Genomic DNA, 24,608 nt, shown 5'->3' on the forward strand with positions numbered 1-24,608 from the left:
AAGCTTTTGAATCTTCTATACATACTTGAAAAATAATGAATACACCAACTCAGACACTGCAGTCTTAGATTTTCCTCTAAAGAAACCCTTTTATATAAATAAAACACTTAAGTGTGCATTTGTATTTCAGAGAAAACAAGTTAATTCTAAGGCTACCTAATTTCAAGATACCTATTCTTCTAAATCCATTGCTCTGACATTTCATATTTTAAATGAAAAAGCTTTATAGAAGTTTTCTGAGATCAGTCAACATTTAAAAACAAAAATACTTCAGGATATAACTTCAGGATATAACAAAAGGTAAAAAGTTTCACTGATCGCAAAAGGACGTGCTTGTAACAGATGCTTGTAATTTGGTTTAAAAAATTGGGCTAAATAGGAATCTCATTTTGCAATTCTTTATTGTATGTTACTATCAATTACTATTGATAGTAACCAACAGAAAATTACCATTTTCTCTTTTAATCATATTGACTTTAAAGGTCACACTAAGACTAATTTTTTTGGCTGCATAATTCTCTGTAATTTTTTTGTTGAAGCACAACAGATGAGAAATTAAGATATTTCAGAGACCTTAGCTTCTTTCTGAAAGGTTAAGTCATACTTTTTAACTGTCATTATTTCAAAAATTTAACATAAGCTCAGATGACCGAATTATACGAACAAGAAGTAGGGGTTTTTTGTTCTTTGTTCTATTTCTTTCATCGCAAAAACATTATTCTAGCATAGTCTTAATAAAGAGAATAAAAAGGAAGTGAGAATGCAATTTTAAAATAATTTCCAAATGCTTGATATGCACATGTATGTGCACATGTGTGTACACACATACTGACAGCAGTAATTTCCTCACTGGGTGTGTTTCATGAACACTCATACTTTATACACAACAGTGTTCTAAATTCACACGACCGAAAATCTCCTTGACCGCTATCTTTCATCATGTTTCCCTACAGAGAATTTAAGAGAAGAATGACAACTCCCTTTGCACTCAAATTCCATGTTTTCAGTGAATCTAGCAATAGCTACCTGTAACAAACGCTGTCAGTACAGGGACCGTGCACTCTTACAATGACAAAGACGTGCTGGAAGTGGGATCGAATGTTCTTTGGGCTGAATGGCTGTGCTCCAGGCTCCTGGAAAACTATTGTCACAATATCATTTCCAATATGTCGTTTTCTCAGAAGCTTTAACAACAACAACAAAAAAAGATGCATAGGTTAAAACACAGATTTTTCACAAATTTCCAATTATTTATTTCTCATTATTTTAAAGCACTATTGTTCAATTTCTTTCCCCAAATGATACTTCAAGCTGAAAACTGAAATAATTGAGGATTTATGTAACAAATACCAGAACTGGTTATTCATCTAATAAATTTCAGGCATGAGGGTTTTCATAACAATTTCATTTTCATATGTAGCATACTGGAAGAACTTGCAAGGGAAAATTTTAAGCTAAACAAAGGGGAAAAACAACAACAAACCCTGCTAGTATCAAGAGTAATCAGTGACACATGGAAGAAGGAAAACATTCTTCATTTCACACTTTTTTACAAACCAAAGGTAGGCTCTATTTCAAGTTGAACATAGTTGTCATTGTCCTTAAGGCACTTCATAATAATTTTCTGGTATGCTTCTTTCAATAAATACAAGACTACAGTAGAAGACAAGATAAGCTACAAAGTAGTAGAACATTTAGTGTACCAAAGCAAAGTCCATTGTAAAACAAAATTTCTGTTTTATTTGCAGAAGTACAAAGCATCATTTCTAGAACAAAATGCATATACATCATTCACAACATGATGGCTTAGTGTTAAACAACACTAAGGTACTTCAGTGTAACAAAGCAGATCAGCCTACATAGCTCTTCAGCATAATATAGTTAATAAAAAAAAGAAAAAGAAAAAAAAAAGAGGAAAAAAAAAAAGGACTTTGACAAAAGGATTTTGACTCATGTCTTCTTGTGTAGTGTGCTGGACCACCTACTCATCAACTGATCCTGTGCATATCAGAATTTGCTGAATGCAATCCTTAAAGGGCAACTGATTTAGCTGGTTTAAAAGGTTTAAAATCATTTAACATCATCAAGTATACTATGGCTCTTTTGAGATAAGATATGAACTCTTATTTATGTGACATAGATGTGCTACTGACATTATTGTATATTGTTTACTAAGTAAATGCATAATGGTAATGCACAATTAAATAGAAAACAGTCCAATGGAGAAAAATCTACCTATGATGTACCTACAATGATCTGCTTTGCTCATGTCCCTAACAAAAAGATGGTCACTTTTACTTTTGATTCCTTAAGTGTTTTCTTTGCTACTAACAAATGAAAGTTGTCATAAATATTCAACAGTTCATCTTCTTCTGAGAAGGAGGAAAAAACAATTCTAAATAGGCATAGCCCATTTTACCTGTTGCTTGTTGTTTGGAGTATATGGCAACATAGTAGAAACGTGGAACATGATTTCATAGTCCTTGTATGTTGTGTATAAAGAGTGAGTACCTGTTGAATCAGCTGCAGTTAAAAAGACAAAATAAAAGCATTATTTAAAAAAAAAAGTTTAAAAATAAAGCATCATTATTATCAAAGAAAATCATCAGCCAAGACAAGAATTGCTGTTCATCCTCAATCCTAGCTGGTATATCAGCAAATAAGAACTTATTCAGAGTTTATCCACCTGCCAAAGCAAATGCTGCGTACAGATGGTCTGTACAATTTTGCATACTTTTCCCAAAGAAAAACTTGTTAGGAACAGGGAATTTATACCAGGAGGTCCTGAAGTAAGCCTATTTAAGCACAAAAAGTGATAACAAAGTCTGAGATAATTTTCAAGCACCACTCTTGGAATGTCTTGGAATGAAACTGAACTGTAAGGAATGTGAAAACAACTTCAGAAAGGAAGGCAGACATACTGCAAAATAATACCATGATCTCATGCAGAATTAAAGCAGTGGACAATAACCCACAATAAGAACAAAATAGGTTCTCTTAAACATAAATATCAGGACTCTAAATGAACTATAATGAAGTCAGATAAAACCTTCACTAGAACAGGTGCTTTATGGACAGGAACCATCAAAACTCCAAACAGGATGCTAGCGTGCTTATAACTGATGATGGAAAAAGCCCACAACAATGACATTATGATGCTAGTATATTAATCAAAGGTACTCTCACCTGTTTTGGGTTCTGGCCACCCTATTTTAAAAGTTATAGAAGAAAGAGAAGAGATCCAGAAACAGGCCACAGAAATAATTATGTGTGGATGGAGAGACTTTCATGTGGAAAGAAAATGATAAAAACTAGGATTATGAAGTTTAGAAAATAAAAAGGAAGAGGGGATATTATTGAGTTTACAAAGTGTTGGTTGAAAACAACACTCAGACACAAACTGTGAACTTCTGTTTTTACTTTTTCTTTCTTTCAAAAAGGTGACCTTGAAAAATGTTCCATTCATTTAAGCAGTAAGACATTTAAAGATGAAACAGTGAGTATATTCTATCAAATACAACTACTGTCCACAGTGCAAAAAGCCTGTTTTCAAACAGAATTTTAAAAATAACTAGTTTTATATATATATATGGGAAAAAAGCATCCTGGTTATCTGAAGTTACATAAACATGCTGCTAAATTATATAACCCCTAAATTATATAAATAGATAACATTTATAACAGCGTATTTTAAAAAGCTGTTAAAAACTACACGTTGGGTTTTTTTATTAGCAGAAAGATCATGATATTAAGAAGATAATAGCTCTGAGATTTGTGAGGCATTTACAGTAACATAAATACACAGGTTATTTACCCAGATTTTGGGGATAAACTTTGAGAAGTTTCTTTTCTGTCAGATTCAGAATAATAAAACAGAGGTAGCGTTATTGTAAATGAAAAAGCACAAAATCATCCATAAAATGAAACGGAAAAGTCTTCTACATTAGAGCTGCATAAGAATTTTCTACTTCCAGATCATCTATATAGAATAAAATTAAAATTAGAAATAAAAGATTTCTACAACCTTACAAAAAAATAGTAATTCTCAGTTAATGTTTCAAGGAGATTGGGCTCTCTTTTCCAGCATTCAACATTGCCAGTAGGATAAACTAGCTAACTGCTAAATATTTTCTTTTTAATGCTAATGAGAACAGCAGGACAGATGAAAGGGAATAATTTCATCTTCCACTCTGTTCATAGCAGCCTCCATCCTCTGCCTGATCATTGCAACGCACACTGAAGGAGACAGATGCACCTGAAAGTCACCTAAACGTCAGCTTAACTTCTTACTGGCTTTGTCTATCTGTAAAGATGCTAATTTGTACATCATCTTTCATACAAAAATATCACAAATAATTGGAAAGTGGGAGCAGATGCGAAAAGACAGGGAAGTGAGTGAGACACACAGGGGAATGGAGGTCCCCCAAAGCAGGGAAAGGACCCAGAAGGGGCTGGGGGAAAAGAATAAGGGAATTCTGATAAAAAATACACTAGAACATCTAAATATTCAAGCCAAACTTTCAACCTTCCTGGCTGGACTTCATTTCAGGTAGAAAAGGAGTTCTTTCTCAGAACAGCACTGATTCTGCAAACTAAATAATCAGGCTATAATCCAAATAACACATTTAATAATTCCAATTATTTCCAAGTACTTCACAGCTTAAATCTCATTCAAATCTAACTATAAACAGAAGCCCATATCCACTACAGACTGTGCATCTCTCTCAGCATTGAGATTTCTTTTTTCTTTCAAGTAAAGCGTGCTTTTTTCTGAAGTACAATACAATAATTACAGCTGTTGGCTTTAAATCAAATTACAGCCACTGCAGTAAAATCCAGGACTGTGTACTGGAATAATAGCCATCATTTCAAGGTCAGAACTGTAAGCCAGCACTGCAATCTACTTCAATTTCCTTCTAGTTAACAGAGGCCCGAGGGATCTACAAATTCATTAGCACCTTTTTACACTGAAGACATCCCCTCCTGCCACTAGTTTATGATGTCTTCTCAGCTTTGCCCCATTACTGGATTTGGCTACTTAGCTGAGACATTATCTGAACTTTTTTTCCTTCCATCATTAATCACCTTAAATCCACCTTAATCTTTTGTACTTCCAGTGATTCCCAGCTATCTTCACAAGGACTGTCTTAACAGACTCACATTGAAGTGTTTTTTCCAACACCAACAGGGCTCAAAACTGACTGACACAGCATACTGCTGACAAATTCACCTCACTGAATCCACAGGACTTTGTCAGCCTGCTTCCACAGCAGCTTAAAACAACCTCTGCACTAGAAAATAGTATAAAACCCATTACAAGTAGAAAATCTAACTCAATATTTCAAAGGAAAACATTGCAAGGAATTCTAGGAGAACAAAAAATAAATAATATTGATGAGGTACGACAGCCATTGCTATAAACTGCTGCAGGGCTCACAAGTAAAAGCACGAGAATAAAAACTTTCAAAACTTAATGTTGCTCCCCTCTACCTTTGCTGTCAGCAGCTGTCAATACTGATTTTCTTTCTGTCATATACAAGGATTACAGTAAGCACTCATGTTTAACTTCTGTAGTACCCAAGTTACTTTCAGACAGAATTTCCGAGGACAGAATCTTTTCATTTGTAACATTCAAAAGTACATATGTAACACAAATGCAGAGAAATGCAGAGGACTTCCCTGCAGCCCTATTCCTGCTTCTTAAGCAATTAAGGAACCTCTGACCTCCTTTGGCTATTGGTCTCCCAGCAAATGTCACAGACCCAAGAGTAAGTTCGTTCTTATTTCCACATGGTTGGAAAGATGTTATATGGTACAAGTTAGGAAGGTAATTTATCTGTATTATTTCATCACAAACACTGAGTTTTATTGACAACCCCATAAATGAAATGTCAATTCAAAGTCCATTAATTCCCTAGATTTTTCATCTATTTAATAATTTCTGTTCTGGTTTTTTATTCTTCTTGCGTTTTAGCCAGAAAGTCATGCAATATATAAACATCTAGTACAGAAACCTACCATTATTTGCTAAACTTATAATCTTGTCAAATACACTCCCACAACTCATATTAATCAACTTCCCTCATTTCCTGCATCAACCACACTACCGCTCTGTTGGACATATATGTTAAATATTACCATAGAATAGAATATGTCCTAAATCGAAAGGGACTCACAAGATCATCAAAGTCCAACTCCTGGCCCTGCACAGGACCATTCCCAAGAGTTACACCATGTCCCTGGGAGTGTTATCTAAATGCTTTCTGAACTCTGTCAGGCTTGGTGCTGTGACCACTTCCCTGAGGAGCCTGTTCCAGTGCCCAATCACACTCTGGGTGAAGAACCTGTTTCCAATATCCAACCTAACCCTCCCCTGACACAACTTCAGGCCATTCCCTTGGCTCCTGTCACTGGTCACCACAGAGAAGAGATCAGTGCCTGCCCCTCCTCTTCCTCTCACAAGGAGCTGTAGACTGCAATGAGGTCTCCCCTCACTCTCCTCTTCTCCAGGGCAGCTGGCCTGCATACATTCTCTGTAATCATATTTTATTCAACCCTGAAAGTTGCTGCCACTAAACACATCTGTTTAAAGGAGTTAGTCTCATTCATAACACATTCTTAAGCATCTTAATAGCTGAAACCCCTCAGTGTCAGAACTGTATTTGTTTGCTGCTATTTCTGAAGTTCTGCATGCCTGCATTATATTTGTTGTTGCATATATTATTTCACTCTTTAAAATTCTTTTGTATAAAATGAACACATCCCTTTCCTACCACTTTGGAATTTTGACTTCCTCCTCAACCCAAGATCCTTTTTTCCAAGTCTATCCTCTTGCCTAGCATTCAAGAGAAGAAAACAGCACTTTTTCATAATGTATTTTCTAAACAATCTGCTTTTCTTTGGCCTAGATCATGGAAACTGGATGTCAGCAAACCCTTATTTTCTTGTATGAAGGTGCAAACTTAATGGGCTATGGCTTCTCTTGTTGTAATTAAGGGTGGAAAGGGACTGTCTGCTATGAACAGGACAGAGAAAACAAAAGTAAATGAGTGCCAAAAACCCCCCCAACATAAAAGAATTGACACCATTCAGTGGTAAAAGCCTGTTTCTTATCATCCATTCATGAAAATAAAAGCTTTAAAATTCAGAAAGCCTTATTTAAGGTGGGTTTTGTTTTTAAGAAGTTGGTTTTTGTTACATTCCATCAGGAACTTACCTCCTGCTTACAAAGGAAATCCATATTACATAGTAATGCCTGTCAACTACACAGGGTGAGTCCTCTATCCCTTATACTGGCAATTTTTTTTATTGCAATTAAATTATCCCTGATCAAATTCCTCTTTATGGGGTACAACTTAATTTTTGGTTCTCTTTGGGCCAATCACAACAGAAGAATCTAAGTCATCGTGTCCTTTACCTGATGTTGCTGAAGTGCTGGCATTTGCTGTGCCACAAAGCTTTGGAAAGGCATTCTCATTAGTCTGATTAGAATTAGTGCATGTGTTTGTAAATGCAGAGTTTGTAAGTGCAGAGTGTGTTATGCACCCAAATAACACAAGCTACATCTTTCTTTCTAAATATATGAATTGTTGTTACCTTTTCACTCAAGTGATTTGAGTAGTCAACTAAAATGTGGGAAATGGTTTCAAATCCTTCTGCTGTATAATGGGAGAGGGATGATAACTCACCAAAACCTTTCCTAATCAGTATATAGGCTCAGGTGTATTGCAGTCAGATTTTTTCTTGATGTTGCTTTTACTTCTCAGTTCAAGAGGGGCTGGAAGACTGCCGTTCAATAGTTAGAAGTTCCTCCTGGTGGGGAAGGGCTTGTGCAGGTTTCTAGACTTTGCTCTAACACAGAAGCCCTAGAAGTTCATTAGGAGATCTGGATTCTCTTAGTTGAAGACTCTGACTCCCTCTCAGAGCAATTGGATGTTGAAGAAATCTCCACCTGTTTTTAAATGTAGCTATTAATGACTTGTTGAGGGTCTTAAGAGTCCACACCAGAGTGGAGAACTTGTCTGCCTCATGTGGGAACTGTAAACAAAGCTCAGTGAAAGCTCTTCATTGCTCGCAGAATCTTTTGCCTTATTCCTTGTAACAGCTGCAGGGAGCTTCTCCACAAGGCAGAAGCCAGGTCTAGCATTATCGAGATAATCCCATCTACCAATTTAAAAAACTGAGAAATATGACTAAGTGAGGGGGAGGGAAATAAAGTATGCATTACAACTAGAAAATAAAGTAAAATGACTGAAGTTATAATCTGAAAGATCACTGTGATGTGTATGACTTTAAAGTGATGCCCGTAAACTTCCTAGCCATGGTAGGATAGGTGACATTTTCAAGCTCTAATTCCTATCAAAAGTCTGCAGGCTGCCAGGAGATAGACTACTTCCCCTCTGGTAATTCTGGAAATAAACAATCAAAACTTGAAAAGTAGCATCTCTTTTCCACAGTGGCACTGGCAGAGATCCAAAGCTAAAGCCCTTCAAGGAACCAATACACTTAAGCAGGATTTCAGTTAATAGGATGCATGAGATTTCTCCTTTTAAAAAAAAATGACTCTGTTATGGATACTTACCAATTAGGCCCCTAATTCCAAAAAATTTCTAACAACAGCAACTGTTCTGAAACCGCTTTTTGCTAGAGCAACTTTATTTTTCTAAATTTGCATAAATTAAAAATAGGGTGAAAATTTTCAGAGTACATATACAAATCAGCTCACCTTCATCCAGAGAAAATCTTTCCATATGTCTTACCTCATGCTACTGCTTTCCATAGCTTATAAAGTATTGTCAGAGGTATAGAAACTAGCCAAGTAGCCTACACAGACTTGACCTTTCTTACGAGTCAATGAACAGATACTTGTTTTAAGCACGTCTTTGCAATCAATTGTGCTGACACTGAACAGAATTCTTAAGCAGGAAAATTTCCTGAGTAATGAGATTGCAAAAAGTATTCTAAGACAGAGATCTCTAGCAACAGAAGAGCACAGAGCTGGAGCTCATTTCCTAGCTGTAAACCTAGCTGTTTCAACAAAACCTATAAACCTAAATCACAGTTAAAGCCACAACCTCCTTCTTTGCAGGTCTTTCCATGTTTGGGCCACGGCAAAAAGACTGATTACTTAGGGTAACTATCAAAGCTGTATCACCTGGCTGTATTCTGCTGTTCACATATTCCCCACATCTGAGATGCAGCTCTTGAGATCATCTCTGGTCTTTAGCATTTTGACTACCACAAGGTGGCTTCTTTGGGGTTGGTTTGTTTTGCTGGTTTGTTTTTTTTTTCCATTTCCTTGTAGAATATGCTTTAAGTGTTTCTGAATTCAGCTTAGTATTGTGTCCCCAAAACACCTTCTCTTAGACATCCAGTCTGCGTTCTGCACATTAGCAGAAAGGAAAACATACCACCATCAAGATCAGTTACAAAAGTTTGCTGCCATTGTTCACATTCACTGCTGTCTAAACTTACTCATTAAGAACTCCTGCATGCTGTGCAGTCCTATGTTTTCTCGGTAAGTCAGCAGACAACATAACTCAAAAGATTTCAGACAATTCAAGAGTTCCTAAGCAGTTCTAGCTGATGAGGCCCCATGCATGTGAGCTTGTAAACCCTTCATGAAAGCAGCAGTTTCCACTCAAGAGGATTACCCTTCCTCGCCAATCACAGTGAAGTGTTCACATAAGCCTTTTTGTATTTTTAGATACAGAATGGAGCTGGGTAGGTCTACTAAGCAGTGTGAAAACCTTAGCAACATGACCTGCCAGCTCTCAACACAGAGGAGAAATCTTCGTTACAAGAAGACAACTCTCAAAACTGCGAGAAATTAGTTCAACTAAAAGTTCACGTTTCCATTCAACAGGTGCTAGACTGTAGTACCAGAACTCAAAACCCCACAAAATTCTTTCCTCGTGTTGGAAGCAACAAGAAAGAACTCAAAACATTTCTGGAAAATTTTTGCAGTTTAGAAGAAAATGCAAAATAAGTACTTAAAAGACAGTTACGCTTTCAAGGGTGTATGTGAGCAGATGAATCAACTCTTAATCATACAGCATTTACATATACTAGAAACCAGACACCAAAATACGGGCTAGGTTTTTTTCACGTCTTGACTAAACCAGAAGAAAGGGAAGAGAGGATTTTACTTTAAGGAGGGCAGATTTAGATTAGATATTGGGAAGACATTCTTTACTGTGTGGGTGGTGACACACTGGAACAGGTCACCCAGAGAAGCTAGGGATGCCCCATCCCTGAAACTGTTCAAGGCCAGGCTGGATGGGGTTCTGGCCTAGTGGAAGGTATCTCTGCCCATGGCAGGGGGGTTGAAACAACCCAAACCATTCTATGATTCTATGAAATGCACTTAAGTGAGTAACTACAACAGAGGAAATATAAATACTGCAAGTAAAAGAAAGCAGGTTCAATATTAAATATGTGTGAAATAGTTATTAATTTAGGTTTAAAACCACAGGTTTTATAATGCTCTGAGGACTGATGATCAGACTGGTCAAAAACAGCCTGAGGAGATGGCAACACTATTCCTGCAGGAATTAAGGACACAGGGTAGAATGGTGGAGCACTGAAGAACAGCAAGTTACTGTATGTGTGCTAGGAGACCCATGACAAGACCACAGCTTTTGCTGCACTGAAGTTGATGAATGCTTTTCAGCTTTCATGAATCAACTCCTTATTTAATTTCCTTTGCCACAAGTGAGCAAAATAGCAAAAGATTTCCATAGGAACTGGTTAGCTCTAATACTCAAAGAAAAGATATACGGACTAAAATTTACCCCTGAGTAATTTAAATAGATCTACAAATTGAATATAGCATGTGCTAGCTGATAAATAGGTATTTCACGTTTGATTCCAAAAGCAGGGAGTTTCTTTTATAGATATGGTCACCCAAGATCATCTTACCACTGTATTTTTGTTGCAACATGTTTTACAGTTAAAGCTGATAATTTAACTGCCAAATCCACATTAATTTCCGTAACTCAAAAGAAAAATCACAGAGGGAGGAATACATTTGACAGCGTGACTAAGACAAAACTGCCTAGAAGAAAAACTGCATGCAACAGACATCAGAAAAGCAGCAGATCAACTCGTCAAAGTGGAGTGACACAGACGGGTTCTCAAAACGATTGGGTGACAGTCTCCAAGCGTATCATTAAAAGAAAATATGACATATCAACTGTATTGATTGTCATTACACAACACACTGATTTGCAATACCAATAATGGTTCCACAGTTACTGGTTTCTTGTTGCGGCTTTAGTGGTAATTTCATACCAAATTAGTACAAAAATCCAATGATTATCAGAGTTGAGAGACCATATGGATATGGGTCAAATTACATGCATGCTCTGCTTCACTAATAATATTGAGCAACTGTCTTCCTATAGCAAAGACATTATTTTTAAGAACTCTCTGCCAAGAGGCAGTTAGCAACCATACAATGCATTTTGTTCACTTAAGGGGGGGAAATAATGAAAAAGCCTTACTCTTTGTATCCAGCTGAGCACGATACTTGTCAAATCCCTTGAGTCGAACTCGTTCTCCCAAGAGCTGAAGAAACTCCTCAAAGGCTGGACCTGCTGATTCATTATTATACATTTCCTCTTCTGTGCTTTGCCCGGCTTTGCAGTACATGATACCCACCTTAAGCTGGTAACTTAACTGCAAAAGGGAAAAAGATTGAAATCTTATATGTATACCAAGTGATGCAGCAACTTATGTATTGAATTCACTTCCCACCTCTTAATAAACCCAATTCACAAAAAGAAAAAATACCTAATTATCAGTCTAATTTCAAAAGTTAATCTAGATCCAAATACTCTCATTGTTTTCCACTGTAATTGTCTTGATGATGGTATATTTAATCTGAAGATGTCAAAATGCTTTCTAAAGTGAAACAAACATTAATGTTGCTTATTTTCAGGAGGACAACACTGCAACTTGCAAATAGTGAATGTCTTTAAAGGCACTATTTACTAGCATAGATCTTTAAATATATTTGTTCTTTGCAGTTCCATTTTCCCTCTAGTTTCTTATTTGATATTCCTAATACAGCAGAAGCTGAAGATGTGAATAAGGTAATTTTTTACCCAACCATAATTGTGATTCCTCAAAGCAAACTGTTCCCACCAATTACCAATTGATACACACACAAAAAAAGGAGCAAATTGATGTCATGTAAATCTGGACTACAAAAACAAACAGAAAGGAAGAAAGCAGCATCCAGAACCATTTACTGCTGTCTCCAAAACCAATTTCACAGGCAGGAACTCTGATTGAGAGAGCACAAGGGAGAGCCTTGGAGATTACGCATGTAATTCATCCAGTAGAAATGCATTCTTACTGCTGGGTAAATAATCTTTCCTCCCACACATGAATTTTTGCAGAGGCTCTATTTCAAATAAACACCAAACAGATATGTCAGAGCAAAATCATTAGAACATCTATCAAAACTGGCATGAGATTTACAAGTTCGGGCTACAGCTTAGTGGGTAGTGAAAACAGTTATTTGCAAGAGCACTGCAAGCAAAGTCATCTGAATATACTGTGATTTGCTCCGAGAAGATTCTATCTCAAGCTGTGAGACAAAGGATTTTGAACTTGCTAAGACAATGTGGACACATAATTATACTGAAATTCACTAATTTTATGGTGGGATAATTTGAAGGCACTCAGAAGTGGGCCTACTCTGTCTCTAATTAAAGTGAATTTTAAATTTTAAAAACTCTGAAAATTGCAGCTTTACTGTATTCTCCTTTACTACCAAAGATGAATTATGACAGGAATATATGTAATGAGTCACAGTTCTAAGCCGTTTCATTTTCCCCACTAAAGAATGCCCCTTATTTTATCATCTGACAGACTGACCACCTGACTTGCATCTTCTAAACATGTTCAAATTTCTTATGACAAAATGCAAGTACAACATAAAATCACAGAACGGTTTGGGTTGGAAGGGACCTTAAAGATCATCTAGTTCCAAACTCCCTAATGTGGGCAGGGACACCTTCCACTAGACCAGGTTGCTCCAAGCCCCATCCAACCTGGCCTTGAACACTTGCAGGGATGGAACATCCACAGGTTCTCTGGACGACCTGTTGAAGTGCCTCACCACCCTCATAGTAAGAAATTTCTTCCTAATGTCTAATCTAAACCTACCCTCTGTCACTTAAAACCCTTCCTCCTTGTCCTCTCACTACCTGCCCTTGTAAGAAGTCTTGTAACCCCCTTTAGGTATTGGAAGTATTAAAACTTGAAGCAAAGATATGTATTGGTAAAACAAATACCGAGCACAAGTAAATTAATGTTATAATTTATTATGATGATTATTTATTTCAACTCTCAGTTCACTAAAAAGAATACCAAAAAATCAAGCCAATCATCAGTGCACACAATGCTCAAAATAATTCAGATACAGATGGATGGTATGCGGAGGTTTTTTCGTAAAACATTCTGCATGATTCTGTGTTTGATTAAGACGTAAATCTTCTCAGGAATCAAGGAAGATAGATGAGTTTTACGGGTGCATTTCTGTGATCTCCGCTTAGCTGGTGAACTACATGATCCCACTCACTGCATTCTTACTGCCTCAGAGAAGCCAAACTTTGTGCCTTTGCCCACAGGGTCACATGTGCCCTCACAGAAAACCTGGTCCAGCTACTGCTGACATGTGGGAAGGGGGGAGCCAGGAAAGGTGGTGAGAAGGTGGCACTGCTGCTGCTCCTGCCAGAGCGACTGTCATCACTTTCCACATCAGCAATAGCAGGCCCTACCTTGGACCATTTGGGCATCTCCTACTCAGATACGCTTTCTCTCCAGGCCCAAGGAAACAGGATGGATACAAGTGTTTCATGGGACCACAAAACCTTATCTGCACTGCTAAATACAGTGGTTTCTAGTCATGTTACTTAAACAAGTCAGGACAAAAAAAGCCATCCTCATCAACCACACACTATTTAAACTTTAATTTCAGGTGAAGAAAGTATTTTCAAGGACATAAACATAAACGGGATCTGCAGGATTCATGAGCAAGCAAGCAAATGTCCTTTACCACTTTGAAAATGTCAGCCTAGGAAACTAAACAAGGACTATGCGAAGAGCAGGATACGCCTTCTATCTGTGTTCTTAGATTTGCTAATTTTTGAAAAAAAAAAGTTTCCTAAGAACAACACAAGTTGGTATTTTTGAATCAAAAAACCCACATTTCTGGAGAAATAAAGGGATGCAGTCCCCATTATTAAGCCTCCTTCTGATAAATCTAGGGTCCTTAGAAGTATATTAACTCCAAGAAAAAGATAAAAAAGACGTCGAAGAATGAATTCTCTTGTGGTAAAACTACTAAAGTAGCAGCTTCATTTGAATAATCTTGAAGTATTTAGGTATTTATATATGTAGGAAAAGTGGACTTTAAGTATTTATCTAGCACCCAGTGCAAGACAGCAGAAAGTATATCTTGGATTTAACCAGTCAGCAAGTTTATATTATGAACAGGGAATTATATTAAGAACCAGTTGACATTTTGCAGTATTTCTGTGAATGAGGAATTGCCACAAAGATTAACTTCTACTGGAATAAATCAGTAATTGCCCTGATATTCAAATTTGTAACTCAGATTTGAAAGCAAGCCTACAGCAACTTACCATGAACTTTGTATTCAAGGCAAAGATTAGTAGATGGTAATTATTAAAGAAGCTAGCACAGTCCTAGAAGTGACTGGATTCCTTTGTAACACAGAACCATTCAAATGAATGCATTTTAGTAAATCCAATAAAAGAATATCAAGGTAACAAGCAACGTGGACCATATGTACAGAATGCAGATGTTATCACAACTCTAGTAATCTAAGTAAAGAACATGCAACTTCATGTACAACACCACTACAAAATTAGAGCAAGAAGAATATTCCTATTCTGACACTGAATGACATGTGCAGATATTGAAAGAGTAGAAGAGAGAGAGCTCAGCTGTAAAAGTGATATGAAATTCAGAGAAAATCTGTTGCAGCGAAAGACTTGAAAAGTGCAATCTGTTTAGTTTATCGTAAACAAGACCAACAGATGATTTAATCACTGCATACAAAACCTTTGCTGGGAAAAAATCTCACACCAAAATGACTTTTAAGATGTAGCAGAGAAAAATATCAGAAGTCTTGAAGCTGAAAGCAGATAAATTTAAATACAGAATTGCAAATTTTTAAATATGAAAACAACCAATTGCTTTAAGACCTCACTCAAATATAAAAAAGACTTCTTATTCTAAGCAAAACTGGTGCATGCAAATTTGGCTCAATGAAGGGATTACTGGGTGAAATCTAATGGCTAAATCAGGCTAAGGTGACTTTGTAGACTTAACTCTTAAATTCACAAAACATCTTATTTGCTATATCAAATGGGCACCTGTTCATGCCGTAATGAAACAGTGTGACACTCAGCAAGATGAAGTGAACAACATTCTGTGTACCTAATTAGCAGAGCAGCTGTTACCCATTTTTTTTGTTAGCTTAGAATTGATAAAAAAATGCAGCTTCTAATTAGTACAGAATGCGCTTACCTTTTTCTGTTAGAAGTGTCAAACTGTTTCATTACCACAAAACCAAAAAATACTTTGATGCAGATAATAAAAATTAACTATCACTTGTCCTTAATGATTTTTCAAAAGTTTAAGTATTAACAGAAAACCATACTATATATCAAACTGTGGGAGCTTAATGACATATAGGATATGAAATAAGGATAATTTCACCTCAGACTTTTGTTAGATATCATAGAATCATGGGTTGGAAGAGGCCTTCAAGATCATATAGCTTCAACCCTCCTACCCTGGGCAGGGACACCTTCCAATAGACCCAGTTGCTCAGAGCACCATCCAGCCTAGCCTTGAACGCTCCCAAGGATGGGGCATCCACAACTTCTCTGGGAAACCTAGTCCAGTGTCTCAGCACCCTCACAGCAAATAACTTCCTCCTAATATCTAATCTAAACTTACTCTCAGTTTGAAGCCATTCCCCCTTCTCCTGTCATTACACACTCTTCTAAAAAAGTCCCTCTCCATGTTTCTTATAGGCTTCCTTCAGATACTGGATGGCCACAATTAGGTCATCCCAAAGCCTTCTCTTTTCCAGGCTGAACAAATCCAATTCTCTCAGCCTTTCCTCATCAGAGAGGTGCTCCACACTTGTAATCATCTTGGTGGCCCTTCTCTGGACTCGCTCCAACAGGTCGATGTCCTTCCTGTACAGGGGACCCCAGAGCTGGATGCAGTGTTCCAGGTGGGGTCTCACCAGAGCAGAGGGGCAGAATTCCCTCCATCACCCTGTTGGCCACGCTGCTTTTGATGCAGCCCAGGACATGATCAGCTTTGTGAGCTGCAAGTGCACATTGACAGCTTTTGTCCAGCCTCTCATCCACCAGCACTCCCAAGTCCTTCTCAACAGGGCTGCTCTCCATCTGTTCATCTCCCAGCCTGTACTGATACTGGGGGTTGCCCTGACCCAGGTGCAGCACCTTGCACTTGGTCTTATTAAACCTTGTGAGATTCCCATGGGCCCACTTCTTGATGCCATCCTGTTCTTAGGTGTGTCAACCACACCACTCATCTTGGTGTTGTCTGCAAATCTGCTGAGGGTGCACTTGATCCCTTTGTCTGTGTCACTGATGAAGATACTAAATGACACTGGTCCCCATACAGACCCTTGAGCAACACCACTGGTCACTGATGCCCATCAGGACTCTGAGTCATTGACCACTACCCTCCATGACCATCCAACCAATTCCTTATCCATCTAACAGTCCACTCATCAAATCCATCTCTCTCCAATTTAGAGAGGAGGATGTTGTGTGGGACCACGTCAAAGGCTTTACAGAAGTCCAGATAAATGACATCTGCAGCTCTTCCCTTGTCCACTGATGCAGTCGCTCCATCATAGAAGGCCACTAGGTTGGTCAGGCAAGACCTGCCCTTGGTGAAGCCATGCTGGCTCAAACCAGTTCCATGTGCTTTAGCATAACCTCTAGGAGGATCTGTTCCATGATCTCCCCAGGCACAGGGGTGAGGCTGAAAGGTCAGTAGTTCCCAGGGTCCTCCTTTCCACCCTTTCTAAAAATGTGTACAATGTTTTCTCTTTTCCAGTCACCTGGGACTTCATCTCACTGCCATCACTTTTGAAATATCAAGGAGAGTGGTTTGAGAACTACATCAGCCAATTCCCTGAGGACTCTGGGAAGCATCTCATTGGGTCCTACAGACTTGTTTACATTCATGCTCATCAGGTGATCATGAACCTGATTTTCTCTTACAGTTGGAGGGACCCAGTTCCCATCCTGCTGTCCATCCACTAGAGAGGCATGGGAAGAGAGGTTGCTAGGGAAAACAGGTATACTCAGAGCTGTTAAATGTTACTAATGAAGTTTTTAATCATAATATTCACTTTACTCATGGACTTTCATTTTGCTAAGTCTAAGCTGTATAGCTAATGAGCCTCAGTTCCATCTTTAAAAGACCAGGAGACTATCACCTAATTGAAAACCATTTGTATGAAGGAGAGGCTTAGAATATTTTACCATGTAGATTGTTTCAGGAGAAGAAAAAAAAACCCAACAAAACAAAAAGAGACAGGCAGTACCCTGGTCATGGCTGAGCCAATACAATACTACAATGAAACATTTAGTTACATGGTAGACTTTTCTTCTTATTATAATAGCAATAAGAAAAACAGAACAAAACTCCCTCCCCCTCACAGTCTTTGAAAAACAATAACATAGGTTCTTTTGATGTAAATTAAGATGAACAACTGCCATAACATTAATCTAAAACTTTACGCTACATAGAGAAACGAACTTGATATCCTATATACCAAATATTCTGTAAACCTTGGGGTAACTACATGCAACCCAACTCTCCCTACAGATGACAAGTTTTAGTTTAAATGAGGCATTTCAACAGACTGACTCTAATCACTTAAAGGTAAAAGATAATTTTGCAACTCATGGCAGTAATCATTTATGTAATTCTATAAGTCTGCACTTACCCCTTGTTCATCAAGCTTCATAAGCTGTTCTGTGACTTTTGGAGTGTTGAAGGCCAGCCTTAGACAATGGATATTCAGCTCTGGAACCACATACTCCAGCACTTCTTTTAGGGGCAGTCCCCTGGCTGTGCAATGCTTTGCAGTGGAAGGAATAGCATCTTCCAGCACAGAGCCTCTTAATGTCATGAGCTAAGGATACAAAACAAAAATAGTACATATACTGAATTATGCACTGAGACTGATTAGCAATAGCAGTGGAACAAAACATACTGGTTTTTCAATTTTCAGTAGAGATTAAGGACATTAAGTAATTTCTGTTGACATGAAAGAGACATACACAAAATGTCACTCACTGATAGCTAACAGTAATCAGACTATTTCAAATGATTCATCAGATTTAAGTTTTACAGGAAACTACTACGTAGAAAAACTAGTATTAGTATAGTATTTCTATCTAACAGAGCACTGAAAAATAAAAAAAGTATGTTTCTCAGGTCTACTCACGGTCACATATAAAAGTGGAGAAAGTAATTTCCCTCCTCTTTGCTTGCTCCTAGCTAATATAGTTCCTATAAGTTTCTCAATCTTTAACCAAAATGACCTTCACATTTTCCTCTGTATTGGATGTTATGGAATAACTAATTTACATATATTCTGTGCCAGATAAACATAGGGTGTAATTTTGTCAGGAGGTTCCTGGATTTTACAGAAATCTATTATCAATGCTGAAAAGCACAGACCCCATACATGCCACCTGGTTTTGCCTGCTTGCTTCTAGCTTCTATTACTAACACTCCTGAACTGCTTACCTCACTGGTTCTGAATATGATCCGGTAGTTGTACTGAGGTCCATTTTCTTTGATTTCCTCTGGCTTCTCTCTTCTTATACTCACAGCTACCGGACCCAGGTTCTCATCTGCCCCAAAATAGTTCCAGTGTTCTTGCATAGGAGAAAAGAAAAAAAAAGTCTGCCTTACTTCTTACACATCAACTATATTTTCACACTTGACTGTTATACTGGGAATGCAGATATGCTCTTGCTGACTCTATGGAGCTGGCAGTTCAAGTGATACCAGGATGTCACTCTTGTGCTTCAGTTCCATCATGAGCTCTGTTTATACAAGAAGGCTGAAATTCAACATGGCATCACTGCTTAAATAGGCCTAGAACAGGATATACCTCTTACATCTTATATGGACATCTGTTTCATTCACATTGAGCTAAGTAGGTATAACCGATTTCCCTCCTCTTAAAAATAAAAACAAGGAAGCCAAATACACTTAAGTGGGAAACTCAACACCCTACATTAAAAGAGAAATGGCAAACAACTGCACTTAGCAAAGGATATAAATTATTTATTTTTGTTTGACTGTTTTTTTTTTGCTTTTTCCATAAAAGTAATTCAGTTCTAAAAGAGGAAAAATTGATGAAGTTGAGAAAAAAGACTTGTTCATAGTAAAAAATATCAAAGCATAGTACCACACAAGAATAAAGCACATGAAACAAAATGATGAGCATAAATATTTAACAGTGAAGTGTTCAACAACCCTGAAAGTAAACTTAAAGTACTAAAAGTTGAGTTGAAAACTAGCCTAGTAGGGAGGGCAGCAGAGAGAAAACAGGGCTGGCAAAATTGCTTATTAGCTGAACTGCAGACTATTTTGAAATATATTTTTATATTCATTTAACTACAGACATGTAAAGTCAAGTTTTACTGAAAAAATACTAGAAAAGCACATTTACCAAAATTAAAGCTCAACAATTTTTGAGATTGTTGTTGAAGGTTCTTCTGTTGAGCCTTCTGAGTATTACAAACTATCTTGACTCATGACAGAGGTACATCACCATTAATGCAGAAACACAAACAAAACTGCACATATATTAAGTGACAACTGAATTTAAAGTCAAGCAGTGTACAAGAAAAATAAGTCCCATGTCATCATTTTCCATATGCTGCATATATGAATAAATATTATGCAAAAAAATACAAAGAGCTATCTGAAAATTCAGCAATTCAGAGAAATGGGAAATTCAACGGAATGAAAAAAGATGTAACTACCTTGTAAGGAAATGTAACCATACTGCCTTGACTACTACATAAAGATTACTTGTTATTCTTAAAATAACCAGAGTTTTAAAATAAGAATTTTAGGAGCGGTCTAATATGAGCTATTCTACTATAAAGATAAAATGTAAAATATATTAACATCATCAAGAACTGCATCCTTAAACATAGTAAAAATAGATATTGAACATATTCCATCGAAAGTGAATGCCAATTTTTCCAATTAATAATCACTTGTGGTGATAGAAAGTTGGAAGTCTCATTTTTTACTGCATTTCTTTTAAAAATTATACTTACTGATTCTTGCAAAACCTTCCTCTAACAAGTCAAATACTTTTCAAGCAGGGTGCTTTCTCCTTATGAACTTACTTGTGCCCTGGAATTACACCTTTGTCTTCACACAGCTATCCAGCCCTTTAAGCCCTTGGGGGCTCTATTCTACTCTGCCCAGTGTCTGGTATTTTATTGCCCTTTCCTCAACATTTTCCATTTAAGATTTCAAAGCAAGCAAGACATAAAAGAAACATGCTCGCAGCACTGTAAGACTTGCTTTCTACCAAATTCCTCTGCAAGTCTTGAGAAGCCAATACCCTCCACAGAAACAATTAAAATCCAAAATTCTATTAATATCTTGTGGAATATTGTGAAAATACTGGCACTAAGGTTTGGATGTCTGAAATAGTTGTGACTGGGGAAACTAGAAATAATTAGATCATTCACATAAGCCTAATTAAATCTTTATACTAGTTCACTGGTATGAGCCCAGTAAATGCCAGTGATGTTCTGTTGTTCAAAATTCCAAACTATCTTACTAGCACCTTAGTTTTTCTTCTTCCTCCATTAAGTAGCTTGCTTTTTTGCCCAGGATGTTTATAGCTTACCAGCTTATGGCAGACATGGTCAATGCAGAAGCAACATAGTCTTTGAGAACATTAGATGAATTTTATATTCAAAACCTGAGATAGTTTGGTCATCTCCACAGTAAACTGCTTAGTGACTTAAAAAGAGTCATGTGGCTTTGCTTTTATAATAGAAAGTTTAAAGAAAAAAGATACGGTGGTAATACATACTAGAAAGTTCCAAACATTACATTAGTTTTCTGCATTGACAGTTGCACAAATGGTAAAATTTCTATATCCTATAACCACTCTAGCCTGCAATTAAGATAAAGAATTTTCTCAGGAGAAATTATTTTACCTCTTAAAAACACATTTAGGAAGGCTGGTAAGAGGAATGTTTGAAGCAGCATTAAAATACAGACACTATTCTGTATCATATGATTAAGCTTTTTAACTAGCTCCTATTGCTTTGGAAAAAAAAATGCATGAAGAATTATGGAATTTTACACTTCTCTGCTAATAGGAAATGTCTTTTATACTCTTTCCCTTCAGTTTGCATAGGGCAGTTATCTTTCTTGCTCTCCTACACGCGTGTCCTCAGTTCTCTCTTCTATTCACATTTACTACAAGGTTGTTCTCTCTTTACCTTGGTCTTCATTCTTTCTCCTCTCCTCCCCCACATCTGCATTCATTCTGCAAGCTACACTGTATATCCCTGTATCTGACTACTGTCCCTTGTGGTACACTTTTTCTTACATCTCCACCTGATTTTCCACTACATTCTGAATCTCCTTCCATCCAACAATTTTCTCTTTCCTGTTGCAGAAAAGAATTAAAGTGCACAGAGTTTAATATCCAATCTAAAGGTAGCTACTTAAGAGTTTTATTGGGAAAACTAGGGCTACATCACAACTATAATTCAAGAACTTTACGCCAAACATGAATACCATAGAAGTCAGCTTCTTTCTCCACCCCACACAGCAGCTGATTGAAAGCAACACTTCTCAAGCTTGACATTATTTAATTCAAACTACTGTTGAAAAATCTTTTAAATAAAAGACAATCAGAACAACTAGCAACAGTCATAAAATAATTTATAAATCCATACCAAACAGAAATAATTGATTGTACTAGGTCATTAAAACAGACTATACGTATTTTTAAATATTTATCATATAACTCAAAAGATACTTCCAATGAAAGAGCCTAAGTGAAAATACTTATTTTCTTAGCAGATATTTATGAGTTTCCCTTGCAAAGAAAATCCAAGTAAATGTACTTGATTTTAGATATCATGTTCATGTGATGTATTCTGTGTAATCAGACTAGAAGTAAAAATCCTACACATTTTGCATAAGAATTAAACTTGGCATTAAGCATTTTCCTCTAATCCTACCTCAGCATTTACAACACTGCAAAACTCTGCCAAGCAGTTCTTTGGAAACAAGAGGGTAGCATTTTCAGAGCTTAGTCCTATAATGTCTGCAGACTGTTGCTCAGGACTAAACTGCTAACTGCAAATTTTCTGCAAGTCTAGCCACACACTTGAAAGGCACCATTTTTTGGACAGAATATGCAGCAATTTAAAGCATTACAGCAAAGGCTGTTTTTACTGTCTATCAACAGTTAAAGAAAAGCTGACCAACAGCTCATCTGTCATAAAACCAGTTCAGAAAACTATTTTACTTCTCAGTCAAGTCTTTCATTCTAAGCCAGTAAGTAAAAATTTGTCCTAAATGGTAATGGTAAAGTTAGTGACTACTGCCTGAGGATGACAGAAGCAAAACAGATGCTCTTGGTTCTTTCTATGAGAACCACAATTCCCAGACACAACTGGGGAGACAGAGAAAACAGACTGCTCCTCTGGAGTGATATGCTCTCTTTTCTAAACAGCACTTGGACAAGCTGACAGAAACAAATTTTTCTACCTCTACAGCTTTAATATTGATTATAAATAAGTCTTTAATATCAAGCTATAAATAGGTTAATAAGCATGGCTCTCCTTGAAAAATACTTCATTGCTAATAAATGGCCCATTACCCAAATGCACAAACATTTGTAAGACTTTATCCAGAATACACATACAAAGTTTTTTACCCCTGGAAAAGAAATTTAAGTCTCAATTAAGTTATGGCCAGACATTCAGAATTTCTAAGTAGAAAACATTATGATCCTACATAAAACCACTTCTGTCTCAAATACCGTGCCCTGATCTCAACTGGGAAAGGTTCAGAGAAGGGCAACAAAACATGATTGAGGGGAATAACATGATTGAGCCTTATAAAATCATACATAGCAAGGAAAGGGGAGAAATGCAAACTTTTTCACCTAGCAGTGAGACTGTTTAATCTGACCCTAATCTTTACTCTGGAAGCCACCAGACAAAGCCAGTGAAACGTGGATCTTTATGACCAGTGTGGTCAAGCTGCACAACTCCTTGCTGTTGCAGGAGTACTATGAATGCTAAAAGTCTATCCAGAGTAACAGACATGTGGATAAACATCCAAAGATTACTAAATACAAATTATATTATCATCAGGTTGAGAAGTCCGTTATCTGTGCATCTCCAGACGCTGGCAAAGTACACTTGGAAAGTCAGCCATTGCCTGAAGATAGGACTAGAAGTTTTGGGTTGACCTCAGATAACTCTTCCCTTCTCTGGGAACTGTAATTTTATGTCTAGAAGCAGCGAGTTCAAGAGTTTTGCTTCTCTCCCTCTTTTTTTTTTAAATACACTGACACATTGCAGTCAATGGTACAAAAATTATTTGTGTAGGCTAGACAGTTATGTATTTAAGGAAAAATCTCAATTTCTTAGACAAGAATACATTTTCTTACATTTCAGTAAGAAGGCCTAAACAATTTGCTTCTCCTTTCTGTCAAAAAATATACTTTCTATCAAAGCTGAAGTTCATCAGTTGCCTTCACATTTATTTTCTTAAAAGATCAGTTGCAAGGTTTTACACTCATCGCCATCATAGCACAAACAAAAATGTTAGAATGGTCCCCAAGGAAAAAGTAGTGCAGAAAGTAGCCCCAAAACAACTGACAGGTAGCTTCTAGAAATCCCCTCCCCTGCACCTTACATTTGGTGCCACTATGTAGAAAAGAAAAAAACCTAAACGAGTCCAATCTGTTTTCCATCTGATTAATTTGAAAAGCACCATGTTTAGAGAGAACATTATTTCAATAATCACAGAATTTATAAGTTTTACCCTGTGCCAGCTTACTTCAAAACATTTTTATTGTTATTTATGATCTCAGTTGTGTATTTCAGCCAATATTCTGATTTCACTTCAGAGGGTTCAGATTACAAAGCTTCCCTTGCACGCAACTGTGCAGCAAGAGCTGAAAACATACACATTACAGCACAAGTGACAGAGCACACCAATACTGAACTGAAGCCAGTCTTACTCTGTCCAGCTACACAAACTACGAACACAAACATCTACACAAACTACAAACTCCTTCAATAAAGAGGCATCTTAAAAGAAGGGACTTGATCATATTAAACAGAGATGCCAGAAAAGACCCTGTTATCTTAACTAAAACAGGTCAGAAATTGCCTCTAATTGTCTCTTAAGAGAAGAAGGGAAAACATCATGCAAAAAAACCCATGACTGTTGTGTAAAATTCAAATAATGAACAACTTCCTTCAGTA

At 37.0% G+C, this 24,608-nt stretch overlaps 1 protein-coding gene across 2 annotated transcripts in view; it reads right to left on the reverse strand.

Moving 5' to 3' along the window:
• SIPA1L1 (signal induced proliferation associated 1 like 1) overlaps positions 1 to 24,608 on the reverse strand; it is a 213,072-nt gene that overhangs the window by 49,126 nt on the left and 139,338 nt on the right. For both annotated transcript variants that reach the window (XM_029964125.1, XM_018082653.1), the window contains exons 5-9: positions 18,853 to 18,983; positions 18,044 to 18,232; positions 11,505 to 11,679; positions 2,420 to 2,523; positions 1,027 to 1,184 (exon numbers count right to left, since the gene is read on the reverse strand). In XM_029964125.1, coding sequence (XP_029819985.1) covers positions 1,027 to 1,184; positions 2,420 to 2,523; positions 11,505 to 11,679; positions 18,044 to 18,232; positions 18,853 to 18,983 — 757 coding nt within the window. The remainder of the gene's footprint in view (positions 1 to 1,026; positions 1,185 to 2,419; positions 2,524 to 11,504; positions 11,680 to 18,043; positions 18,233 to 18,852; positions 18,984 to 24,608) is intronic.

The sequence above is a fragment of the Manacus vitellinus genome, unplaced genomic scaffold, assembly GCF_001715985.3.
Source record: "Manacus vitellinus isolate BGI_N305 unplaced genomic scaffold, ASM171598v3 scaffold_6_pilon, whole genome shotgun sequence".
NCBI classification, from domain to species: Eukaryota; Metazoa; Chordata; class Aves; order Passeriformes; family Pipridae; genus Manacus; species Manacus vitellinus.